Below are 12500 nucleotides of genomic sequence, written 5' to 3'. Positions count from 1 at the left end.
CTGTCACCATCCCTCTGTTTACCAGGCTCTCTTTATTCCTCTCTAGTACCTGTCCATCTGTCTTCTTCCTTCCATACGTCTCTCTTTCACTCCATCTCTGTTACTCTCTGTTTGCCTTTGATCTCTCATTCTTTCTCTCTCTCTGCTGACTCCTGCGCTTTTCTACAGGTGAACAATGAGCTAACAAATGACCTGCTCTCTGGTTCCTGACTCTCTCTCTTCTCCCTTTCACTCCCCTTCTCCTCTCCACTTCTGTCTTCCCCCTCTCCCTCGCTCTCCTCAAAATGCTTGAGGAATGTGTCACACCAGCACAAAAGAATAAAAGCAAGAGAAACGGAGGGAGGGAGGAGGGGAGGGAGAAAGTTTGTGAGGTAAAGGAGAAGCAGAGGAGGGAGAGAAGGAGAAAGAATAAGAGAAAGGTTGAGAGGACGATTGCATGGTTGAGTGCAGATGAATGCTGAGGGCTGCTTTGTCATCACGTGCTGACGTCCCACATCCCACACACACATTCACAAGGCTGTATCAACCCCTCGTTCCACTGCTGGGATAACGTTTCCCTACACACTGATCTAAGATCAGTTTCGTCCCCCCCTATTTCTAAAGGTTAGGATTGTGGATGTAAGATGAATAGCTGATTCTATCTGTGCCAACCGGTGCAGGCAACTTAGTTCCAACACTTTAACATGTGTTGGTGAAACTGCGGGGGTTGTGGGCTTGATTCATGCACACTGTAGGCTAACTAGGTCACTAAGGATAATATCACACTGGCCAAATGATCTGCATAAATATACAGCACAATACCAGCCGCATCCCTCACAGCTTATTATATATGACCATGACAATGTTGTGGTCTGAATTCATATGACCACCAAGAATAATAGTTGCAATAAGGCTTTGCATTCAAATTATTGCAAGTATTCTTCTTGAGACAAAATGCTACTACCATGCTTGACAATTATTATAAACGTCATCTTGATAATAATGTGCTTTTCTGTTTTAATCACGGTTAATGTATGTCACCCAAAGAGTTAATAGGTGCAGCGCACAGCAACGAGCAAAACCTGAAAGAGTTATGAGTGACACGGAGAAAGAGAGAAGAAGAAAGTACAAATGGAGAGATAGATGTATGGATAGATTAGAGAACTGATAAGTGAGGCTAATGACTCGTGTCTGCTGTTGGACAAGAGGAGGAACTTGTGTGGACATGCTGCAGTGTCTGTGTGGGGGTGTGTGTGTCTGCGTGTGCGTGTGCGTGTGTCGGGGGCAGCGGATGATGCATGTGGTGGCGTAGTGAGTCCAATATCACTCATCTCCAGCCATCATTGCCAATAGCTGAAACACAAGCAGCGCGCTTTGTTCACTTCAAACGAAACAACTCTCTATTCGAGGCGTTGGATTGCGTTCATTGGACGCACGGCCTCTGCGTAAAAAGTGTATTACATTACCATATAGTTATATAAACATAAATTTGCAGGTTAGATTACAACTCGGCGGCGATGGTAAAGTATTCCCTGTGCGCTTAGCCAAAGTGTCTATATCAGACGGATGTGGACATGTGTGAGGTGGTGTCTGTGGGGCTCTAAGTGCGTGCGTGGTTTCCGGGGTGTGCCCCCCTGGTCGCCACGGTTACCCTCGAGTTAATCCAGCGTGCAGTGTAGTGGATGGGATCATCCATCAAGAGTCAATAGTTAACGTCCCCTTTGTCCTGCAGTCATCCATCATACAGTGTGTGTCTTTATTGGGACCCTCCGTCCGAACCCGCCCGGAACTCTGTGCCAAATATCCCCCTCCCTCACTCTTCTCCTCCCTCTCACCCCTTTCTTCCAACCGAACAGCGGGGGGGTACACCAAAGGCACTGAGAGGCTACCGCTCCCTGCCCTTCTCTCCACCTCTCCAACTCCTGCTCTCTCTCAATTCAAATGGCTTCATTGGCATGGGAAACACATGTTTACATTGCCAAAGCAAGTGAAATAGACAATAAACAAAAGTGAAATAAATAATAAAAAAATGAACACTCACAAAAGTTCCAAAGGAATAGAGACATTTCAAAAGTCATATTATGTCTCTATACAGTGTTGTCACGATGTGCAAATAGTACAAAGGGGAAAATAAATAAACATAAATTAGTTTCATATATGGGTTGTATTTGCAATGGTTCTTCACGGGTTGCACTTTTCTTGTGGCAACAGGTCACAAATCTTGCTGCTGGGGTGGTACACTGTGGTATTTCACCCAATAGGGAGTTTATTCAAAATTGGATTTCTTTTGGAATTCTTTGTGGGTCTCAGTAATCTGAGCGAAATAAGCGTATCTAATATGGTCATACATTTTGCAGGAGGTTAGGAAGTGCAGCTCAGTTTCCTCCTCATTTTGTGGGCAGTGGGCACGTGGCCTGTTTCTTTTTTAGAGCCAGGTCTGCCTTAGGCACACTATTATTTTACCTTTATTTAACTAGGCAAGTCAGTAAAGAACAAATTATTATTTTCAATGACGGCCGGTTAACTGCCTGGTCAGGGGCAAAACGACAGATTTGTACTTTGGGGATTTGAACTTGCAACCTTTCGGTTACTAATCCAACACTCTAACCACTACGCTACCCTGCCACCCCAATAACAAGGCTGAGTCTAAATATAGGCAAAGCTTTTCTTAAATTTGTGTCAGTCACAGTGGTCAGGTTAGATTAAGTGTGTGTCTGCCCTCTGTTTAGGGCCAAATAGCATTCGATTTGGTCAGTTTTTTTGTTAATTCTTTCAAATAATTATATTTTTGTTTTCTTGTGATTTGGTTGGGTCTAATTGTGTTGCTGTCCTGAGGCTCTGTGGGGTCTGTTTGTGTTAGTCTGTTTGTGTGTCTCAATTCAATTCAAAGGGCTTTATTGGCATGGGAAACATATGTTTACATTGCCAAAGCAAGTGAAATAGACAATAAATAAAAATCTCTCTCTCTCAGTTCAATTCAAAGGGCTTTATTGGCATGGGAAACATATGAAACACCTCTCATGTCTCTTTCTTGCTCTCTCGTGAGTTCGGTATGTTTCACACTCACTGCATCCAGGCCAATGATAAATTGGCTAAATCCGAAACTGGCACTCAGAACAGTTTTTCCGGTTTCAATTACAGCACAATGGCTTCAACCACTAACCACATGTCTGACAAACACCACAAATTAAATAATATATTGCACCTCATAAAATAATGTTTCCATGAGGTTATGCCCTTGTGCGCGTGCGTCTAGGGCGCGGTCACTCCATTGGCACATTAAAGGTGCGCGGGGATAAAGAGGCGTGACAAGTGGCTCAGCTGGGAGGTCCTAGAACGCACATGTTCTCTCCGGGCGTGGTCGTGGCGGGGTTTAGGAACCATAGGCGATTCCCGTTGGCTCCTGGACATGACAGACGTGGGTCGGGCGTGTCTGAAGTGTGAAAGTGGGCATGTTATCAGCGGTCAAAGGAAGTGGCTAGTTTTCCATTCCATCCATTCATAGCGCAACCGCTCATAACGTGCACTGACGCATAGGCGAGATAGGGATCAGCGAGAGAGAGACAGAGAGAGGGTTGGATTAGGGCATTGACAGCCACCTCAGTCAAACAGTTGAGAGACACACGGTCACAACCTGCTGAGGGGGCAAAACTAACGGGACCGGAAAGTCTAAATCCAATCCAGATCACCTCTTAACTGATTAGGGAGAGAGGACCAACCGACCACCTCGAGACCCCGCACTGATTGAAAAGAGGGCAGAGTTGGAGAGTAAAACAATCCGTTTTGAAAAAGAAGTAAAATTGATCTATCCAGCCACCCTATACTCTGAACCATGGAGCGCAAAATCCCTGACTTCGCTGGTACCTGGAAGATGAAGAGCTCAGAGAACTTCGAGGAGCTTCTCAAAGCGCTGGGTGAGTGATGATGATGATGATGATGGTGGTGGGGGTGGTGATGATGGCGATGAAGGGGATGGTGGTAAATATTTGTGGTACATATATCCCTAACTTTATTATGGTCTATTATTATAGCAGTTATTTAATTATTACTGATTGAATACAGCTATCTGAACACACTAATACAATGTAGGTCAGATACGTGTCTCTCTCTCTCCCACACACACACACACACACACACACACACACGATGGTTCATGCATGCACTTATTAATCAGACATGTGGTGTACTCTGTGCGTCGCGTGAGTGGGGGGTCTTTGTAATTCTGTCGAACCCAAAACTCAATGCTTGCCCCCCCAGCCAGCTTCACCCTTCTCTCCCCCTCCCCTCACTGCCCCACTCCCCCAGCCAGCCTCCCCTCCCCCTCGCCTCACTCCGCCAGACAATGGAGACAAACGGCGGCACCTCTGTCCGTGTCACCGCGCAGAGAAAAATAACATCACATCGTGCAAGTGTGTGTGTGGGATCGGAGGAAACAGACGCTTCAAAGAGAAGAGTCCGTTATGACGTGACAGTGCAGGCCATTTGGATTATTATCAGCCCGCATGCTGTTTCACTGTCATTTCATTCTCAATCTTAAAGGCCTCGCTCCACACCTGCAGCAGTTTGCATGGAATAAAAAGACAACGCCTGTTCATTTATCTCGCAGGGTGTGTGAGTGTGTCTGTCAGTGGTTGCCAATTTTCGTATTTTTACTAAAATACAAGGGCATACCAGGAATACATGTCTATCAACACATAAGCACATATGGGAGGGAGGATCGAGAGAGAGAAGCCTGTGTTCGTGCGCAAAAGTGCAATATGTGTCTGTGTTATGAACTAGTTCTAAATGCCACCATTGTTCCTGCCGGAATAACCGGAGTCAGTGGCGCATCACCGGCCGGGCGCGCGCATTCCAATTTCCTGGTTTGACTGACGCACCAATTAACATAAATCTGCTCTCCGTCTTAACCCATCATTACCCACGCGAGGGGTGTGTGTGAGGGGTAGCGTGCTGAGAGATAGAGAAGGGGGTGAGGTGGGGGCCAGAGGATAGAAAGAGGAAAAAGGGTCAAACAAAAGAAGAAAGAAAAGAGAGAGAGATGATGAAATAAAACTGACAGAGAGATCGGCCAGGGAGATGGGGTGTGTGTGTGTGTGTGTGTGTGTGTGTGTGTGTGTGTGTGTGTGTGTGTGTGTGTGTGTGTGTGTGTGTGTGTGTGTGTGTGTGTGTGTGTGTGTGTGTGTGTGTGTGTGTGTGTGTGTGAAGGGAGGAGAAGGGGAGCTGTACCCATAAAAGGGAGGGACTGTATGTGAGGAAAGTAACTCAGACAGACAGAGAGGAGGAGAGGACAGACTGACTGGGTCTTATGCTTTACCTGGCCTTAACACGTACATACACACACACACGCACACACACACGCACACACACACTCACACAGACACACACACAAACACGCACACACACGCACACACACACGCTGGCGCAGGACATTCACAGACGTAGACGTGCACACAGACCTACTGGCATGGTGAGGAGCAGAAATATTTGGTCAGACTCTCCAGAGAGAACAGAGGCAACTCTATCTGCACACACTTGGATGCTAAAACACACACACACACACACACACACACACACACACACACACACACACACACACACACACACACACACACACACACACACACACACACACACACACACACACACACACACACACACACACACACACACACACACACACACACACACGGTAGTTCTCTAATGTACCTAGGTATTGGTGTGACTGACAGAGAGGAATGATCCCATGATCCTTTGGGTTTCATTAGAGGCTAGAGCGCAGCTGGATGCAACCTGTCACCACTCCTCCCTCATCCCTCCTTCCCCTCCTCCTCTGTCTACCCCGTTCCAAATGCTTCCTATGGCCTCTGCTCTTTGACCTTTAACCCTGACCGTCTGTGTGAGTGTGTGTGTGTGGTGTGGGTGTGAGTAGTGTGTGTGTGAGTGTGTGTGTGGTATGGTATGGGTGTGTGAGTAGTGTGTGTGTGAGTAGTGTGTGTGTGGTGTGGGTGTGTGAGTAGTGTGTGTGTGAGTAGTGTGTGTGTGTGTGGTGTGTGGGTGTGTGAGTAGTGTGTGAGGTGTGGGTGTGTGAGTACTGTGTGTGGAGTGTGGGTGTGTGAGTAGTGTGTGTGGTGTGTGGGTGTGTAAGTAGTGTGTGTGTGGTGTGGGTGTGTGAATAGTGTGTGTGGGTGTGTGAACAGTTTGTGTGGGGTGTGGGTGTGTGAGTAGTGTGTGGGGTGTGTGGGTGTGTAAGTAGTGTGTGTGTGGTGTGGGTGTGTGAATAGTGTGTGTGGTGTGTGGGTGTGTGAATAGTGTGTGTTGGGTGTGGGTGTGTGAGTAGTGTGTGGGTGTGTGAATAGTGTGTGGGGTGTGGGTGTGTGAATAGTGTGTGGGGTGTGGGTGTGTGAATAGTGTGTGTGTGGTGTGGGTGTGTGAGTACTGTGTGTGGAGTGTGGGTGTGTGAGTAGTGTGTGTGGTGTGTGGGTGTGTAAGTAGTGTGTGTGTGGTGTGGGTGTGTGAATAGTGTGTGTGGGTGTGTGAACAGTTTGTGTGGGGTGTGGGTGTGTGAGTAGTGTGTGGGGTGTGTGGGTGTGTAAGTAGTGTGTGTGTGGTGTGGGTGTGTGAATAGTGTGTGTGGTGTGTGGGTGTGTGAATAGTGTGTGTTGGGTGTGGGTGTGTGAGTAGTGTGTGGGTGTGTGAATAGTGTGTGGGGTGTGGGTGTGTGAATAGTGTGTGGGGTGTGGGTGTGTGAATAGTGTGTGTGTGGTGTGGGTGTGTGAATAGTGTGTGTGGGGTGTGGGTGTGTGAGTAGTGTGTGTGGGGTGTGGGTGTGTGAGTAGTGTGTGGGGTGTGTGAGTAGTGTGTGGGTGTGTAAGTAGTGTGTGTGTGGTGTGGGTGTGTGAGTAGTGTGTGTGGGGTGTGGGTGTGTGAGTAGTGTGTGTGGGTGTGTGAGTAGTGTGTGGGTGTGTAAGTAGTGTGTGTGTGGTGTGGGTGTGTGAGTAGTGTGTGTGTGTTGTGTGAGTAGTGTGTGTGGGGTGTGGGTGTGTGAGTAGTGTGTGTGGGTGTGTGAGTAGTGTGTGGGTGTGTAAGTAGTGTGTGTGTGGTGTGGGTGTGTGAGTAGTGTGTGTGGGGTGTGGGTGTGTGAATAGTGTGTGGGTGTGTGAATAGTGTGTGTGGGGTGTGGGTGTGTGAATAGTGTGTGTGTGGTGTGGGTGTGTGAGTAGTGTGTGTGTGGTGTGGGTGTGTAAGTAGTGTGTGTGGGTGTGTGAGTAGTGTGTGTGGGGTGTGGGTGTGTGAGTAGTGTGTGTGGGTGTGTGAATAGTGTGTGGGTGTGTGAATAGTGTGTGTGGGGTGTGGGTGTGTGAGTAGTGTGTGGGTGTGTGAATAGTGTGTGTGGGGTGTGGGTGTGTGAATAGTGTGTGTGGGGTGTGGGTGTGTGAGTAGTGTGTGGGGTGTGGGTGTGTGAGTAGTGTGTGTGGGGTGTGGGTGTGTGAGTAGTGTGTGTGGGGTGTGGGTGTGTGAGTAGTGTGTGGGGTGTGGGTGTGTGAGTAGTGTGTGGGTGTGTAAGTAGTGTGTGTGGGTGTGTGAGTAGTGTGTGTGTGGGGTGTGGGTGTGTGAGTAGTGTGTGGGTGTGTAAGTAGTGTGTGTGTAGTGTGTGGGTGTTTAAGTGGTGTGTGTGGAGTGTGGGTGTGTAAGTAGTGTGTGTGAGTGTGTGAGTAGTGTGTGTGTGAGTAGTGTGTGTGGAGTGTGGGTGTGTGACTAGTGTGTGTGTGGGGTGTGGGTGTGTGACTAGTGTGTGTGTGGGTGTGTGAGTAGTGTGTGGGGTGTGGGTGTGTAAGTAGTGTGTGGGGTGTGTAAGTGGTGTGTGTGGAGTGTGGGTGTGTAAGTAGTGTGTGTGGGTGTGTGAATAGTGTGTGTGTGGTGTGGGTGTGTAAGTAGTGTGTGGGATGTGTGAATAGTGTGTGTGGGGTGTGGGTGTGTGAATAGTGTGTGTGGGTGTGTTTGGGGTGTGGGTGTGTGAATAGTGTGTGTGGGTGTGTGAGTAGTGTGTGTGTGGTGTGGGTGTGTGAGTAGTGTGTGTGGGGTTTGGGTGTGTGAATAGTGTGTGTGGGTGTGTGTGGGGTGTGGGTGTGTGAATAGTGTGTGTGGGTGTGTGAGTAGTGTTTGTGTGGTGTGGGTGTGTGAGTAGTGTGTGTGGGGTGTGGGTGTGTGAATAGTGTGTGTGGGTTTGTGAATAGTGTGTGTGGGTGTGTGAGTAGTGTGTGTGTGGTGTGGGTGTGTGAGTAGTGTGTGTGGGGTGTGGGTGTGTGAATAATGTGTGTGGGTGTGGGTGTGTGAATAGTGTGTGTGTGGTGTGGGTGTGTGAGTAGTGTGTGTGTGGTGTGGGTGTGTAAGTAGTGTGTGTGGGTGTGTGAGTAGTGTGTGTGGGGTGTGGGTGTGTGAGTAGTGTGTGTGGGTGTGTGAATAGTGTGTGGGTGTGTGAATAGTGTGTGTGGGGTGTGGGTGTGTGAGTAGTGTGTGGGTGTGTGAATAGTGTGTGTGGGGTGTGGGTGTGTGAATAGTGTGTGTGGGGTGTGTGTGTGTGAGTAGTGTGTGGGGTGTGGGTGTGTGAGTAGTGTGTGTGTGGGGTGTGGGTGTGTGAGTAGTGTGTGGGTGTGGGTGTGTAAGTAGTGTGTGTGTGGGGTGTGGGTGTGTGAATAGTGTGTGTGGGGTGTGGGTGTGTGAGTAGTGTGTGGGTGTGTAAGTAGTGTGTGTGGGTGTGTGAGTAGTGTGTGTGTGGGGTGTGGGTGTGTGAGTAGTGTGTGGGTGTGTAAGTAGTGTGTGTGGGTGTGTGAGTAGTGTGTGTGTGGGGTGTGGGTGTGTGAGTAGTGTGTGGGTGTGTAAGTAGTGTGTGTGTAGTGTGTGGGTGTGTAAGTGGTGTGTGTGGAGTGTGGGTGTGTAAGTAGTGTGTGTGGGTGTGTGAGTAGTGTGTGTGTGAGTAGTGTGTGTGGAGTGTGGGTGTGTGACTAGTGTGTGTGTGGGGTGTGGGTGTGTGACTAGTGTGTGTGTGGGTGTGTGAGTAGTGTGTGGGGTGTGGGTGTGTAAGTAGTGTGTGGGGTGTGTAAGTGGTGTGTGTGGAGTGTGGGTGTGTAAGTAGTGTGTGTGGGTGTGTGAATAGTGTGTGTGTGGTGTGGGTGTGTAAGTAGTGTGTGGGATGTGTGAATAGTGTGTGTGGGGTGTGGGTGTGTGAATAGTGTGTGTGGGTGTGTTTGGGGTGTGGGTGTGTGAATAGTGTGTGTGGGTGTGTGAGTAGTGTGTGTGTGGTGTGGGTGTGTGAGTAGTGTGTGTGGGGTGTGGGTGTGTGAATAGTGTGTGTGGGTGTGTGTGGGGTGTGGGTGTGTGAATAGTGTGTGTGGGTGTGTGAGTAGTGTGTGTGTGGTGTGGGTGTGTGAGTAGTGTGTGTGGGGTGTGGGTGTGTGAATAGTGTGTGTGGGGTGTGGGTGTGTGAATAGTGTGTGTGGGTGTGTGAGTAGTGTTTGTGTGGTGTGGGTGTGTGAGTAGTGTGTGTGGGGTGTGGGTGTGTGAATAATGTGTGTGGGTGTGTGAATAGTGTGTGTGTGGTGTGGGTGTGTGAGTAGTGTGTGTGTGGTGTGGGTGTGTAAGTAGTGTGTGTGGGTGTGTGAGTAGTGTGTGTGGGGTGTGGGTGTGTGAGTAGTGTGTGTGGGTGTGTGAATAGTGTGTGGGTGTGTGAATAGTGTGTGTGGGGTGTGGGTGTGTGAGTAGTGTGTGGGTGTGTGAATAGTGTGTGTGGGGTGTGGGTGTGTGAATAGTGTGTGTGGGGTGTGTGTGTGTGAGTAGTGTGTGGGGTGTGGGTGTGTGAGTAGTGTGTGTGTGGGGTGTGGGTGTGTGAGTAGTGTGTGGGTGTGGGTGTGTAAGTAGTGTGTGTGTGGGGTGTGGGTGTGTGAATAGTGTGTGTGGGGTGTGGGTGTGTGAGTAGTGTGTGGGTGTGTAAGTAGTGTGTGTGGGTGTGTGAGTAGTGTGGGTGTGGGGTGTGGGTGTGTGAGTAGTGTGTGGGTGTGTAAGTAGTGTGTGTGGGTGTGTGAGTAGTGTGTGTGTGGGGTGTGGGTGTGTGAGTAGTGTGTGGGTGTGTAAGTAGTGTGTGTGTAGTGTGTGGGTGTGTAAGTGGTGTGTGTGGAGTGTGAGTGTGTAAGTAGTGTGTGTGGGTGTGTGAGTAGTGTGTGTGTGAGTAGTGTGTGTGGAGTGTGGGTGTGTGACTAGTGTGTGTGTGGGGTGTGGGTGTGTGAATAGTGTGTGTGGAGTGTGGGTGTGTGACTAGTGTGTGTGTGGGGTGTGGGTGTGTGAGTAGTGTGTGGGGTGTGGGTGTGTAAGTAGTGTGTGGGGTGTGTAAGTGGTGTGTGTGGGGTGTGGGTGTGTGAGTAGTGTGTGGGGTGTGGGTGTGTAAGTAGTGTGTGGGGTGTGTAAGTGGTGTATGTGGAGTGTGGGTGTGTAAGTAGTGTGTGTGGGTGTGTGAATAGTGTGTGTGTGGTGTGGGTGTGTAAGTAGTGTGTGTGGGTGTGTGAATAGTGTGTGTGTGGTGTGGGTGTGTAAGTGGTGTGTGTGGAGTGTGGGTGTGTAAGTAGTGTGTGTGGGTGTGTGAGTAGTGTGTGTGGGGTGTGGGTGTGTGAATAGTGTGTGTGGGTGTGTGAATAGTGTGTGTGGGGTGTGGGTGTGTGAATAGTGTGTGTGGGTGTGTGTGGGGTGTGGGTGTGTGAATAGTGTGTGTGGGTGGGGTGTGGGTGTGTGAATAGTGTGTGTGGGTGTGTGAGTAGTGTGTGTGTGGTGTGGGTGTGTGAGTAGTGTGTGTGGGGTGTGGGTGTGTGAATAGTGTGTGTGGGGTGTGGGTGTGTGAATAGTGTGTGTGGGTGTGTGAGTAGTGTGTGTGGGGTGTGGGTGTGTGAATAGTGTGTGTGGGTGTGTGAGTAGTGTGTGTGTGGTGTGGGTGTGTGAGTAGTGTGTGTGGGGTGTGGGTGTGTGAATAATGTGTGTGGGTGTGGGTGTGTGAATAGTGTGTGTGGGGTGTGGGTGTGTGAATAGTGTGTGTGGAGTGTGGGTGTGTGAGTAGTGTGTGTGTGGAGTGTGGGTGTGTAAGTAGTGTGTGTGTGGTGTGGGTGTGTGAGTAGTGTGTGGGGTGTGGGTGTGTAAGTAGTGTGTGTGTGGTGTGAGTAGTGTGTGGGGTGTGGGTGTGTAAGTGGTGTGTGTGGGTGTGTGAGTAGTGTGTGCGTGTGTGTGGGTGTGTAAGTAGTGTGTGTGGGTGTGTAAGTAGTGTGTGTGTGGTGTGGGTGTGTGAGTAGTGTGTGGGGTGTGGTTGTGTAAGTAGTGTGTGTGGGTGTGTCAGTGGTGTGTGTGTGGAGTGTGGGTGTGTAAGTAGTGTGTGTGGGTGTGTGAGGGGTGTGGGTGTGTAAGTAGTGTGTGTGTGTGTGGTGTGAGTAGTGTGTGTGGGGTGTGGGTGTGTGAATAGTGTGTGTGGGTGTGTGAATAGTGTGTGTGGGGTGTGGGTGTGTGAATAGTGTGTGTGGGTGTGTGTGGGGTGTGGGTGTGTGAATAGTGTGTGTGGGTGTGTGAGTAGTGTGTGTGTGGTGTGGGTGTGTGAGTAGTGTGTGTGGGGTGTGGGTGTGTGAATAGTGTGTGTGGGGTGTGGGTGTGTGAATAGTGTGTGTGGGTGTGTGAGTAGTGTGTGTGGGGTGTGGGTGTGTGAATAGTGTGTGTGGGTGTGTGAGTAGTGTGTGTGTGGTGTGGGTGTGTGAGTAGTGTGTGTGGGGTGTGGGTGTGTGAATAATGTGTGTGGGTGTGGGTGTGTGAATAGTGTGTGTGGGGTGTGGGTGTGTGAATAGTGTGTGTGGAGTGTGGGTGTGTGAGTAGTGTGTGTGTGGAGTGTGGGTGTGTAAGTAGTGTGTGTGTGGTGTGGGTGTGTGAGTAGTGTGTGGGGTGTGGGTGTGTAAGTAGTGTGTGTGTGTGGTGTGAGTAGTGTGTGGGGTGTGGGTGTGTAAGTGGTGTGTGTGGGTGTGTGAGTAGTGTGTGCGTGTGTGTGGGTGTGTAAGTAGTGTGTGTGGGTGTGTGAGTAGTGTGTGTGGGTGTGTAAGTAGTGTGTGTGTGGTGTGGGTGTGTGAGTAGTGTGTGGGGTGTGGTTGTGTAAGTAGTGTGTGTGGGTGTGTCAGTGGTGTGTGTGTGGAGTGTGGGTGTGTAAGTAGTGTGTGTGGGTGTGTGAGGGGTGTGGGTGTGTGAGTAGTGTGTGTGGCGTGTGGGTGTGTGAATAGTGTGTGTGGGTTGTGGGTGTGTGAGTAGTGTGTGGGGTGTGGGTGTGTGAGTAGTGTGTGTGTGGAGTGTGGGTGTGTAAGTAGTGTGTGTGTGGTGTGGGTGTGTGAGTAGTGTGTGGGTGTGAGTAGTGTGTGGGGTGTGGGTGTGTAAGTAGTGTGTGTGTGGTGTGAGTAGTGTGTGGGGTGTGGGTGTGTAAGTGGTGTGTGTGGGTGTGTGAGTAGTGTGTGCGT

The 12500-nt window shown here is 49.7% G+C and overlaps 1 protein-coding gene across 1 annotated transcript in view; it reads left to right on the top strand.

Annotated features, from left to right (window-relative positions):
- Nucleotides 1–3543: 3543 nt before the first annotated feature.
- LOC120039504 (cellular retinoic acid-binding protein 2-like) overlaps nt 3544–12500 on the top strand; it is a 17306-nt gene continuing 8349 nt past the window's right edge. Inside the window, exon 1 of the mRNA XM_038984920.1 lies at nt 3544–3893. Coding sequence (XP_038840848.1) covers nt 3812–3893 — 82 coding nt within the window. The 5' untranslated portion in view covers nt 3544–3811. The remainder of the gene's footprint in view (nt 3894–12500) is intronic.

The sequence above is a fragment of the Salvelinus namaycush genome, unplaced genomic scaffold (assembly GCF_016432855.1).
Source record: "Salvelinus namaycush isolate Seneca unplaced genomic scaffold, SaNama_1.0 Scaffold276, whole genome shotgun sequence".
Lineage (NCBI taxonomy): Eukaryota > Metazoa > Chordata > Actinopteri > Salmoniformes > Salmonidae > Salvelinus > Salvelinus namaycush.
This window is presented reverse-complemented; position numbering and strand designations above follow the sequence as displayed.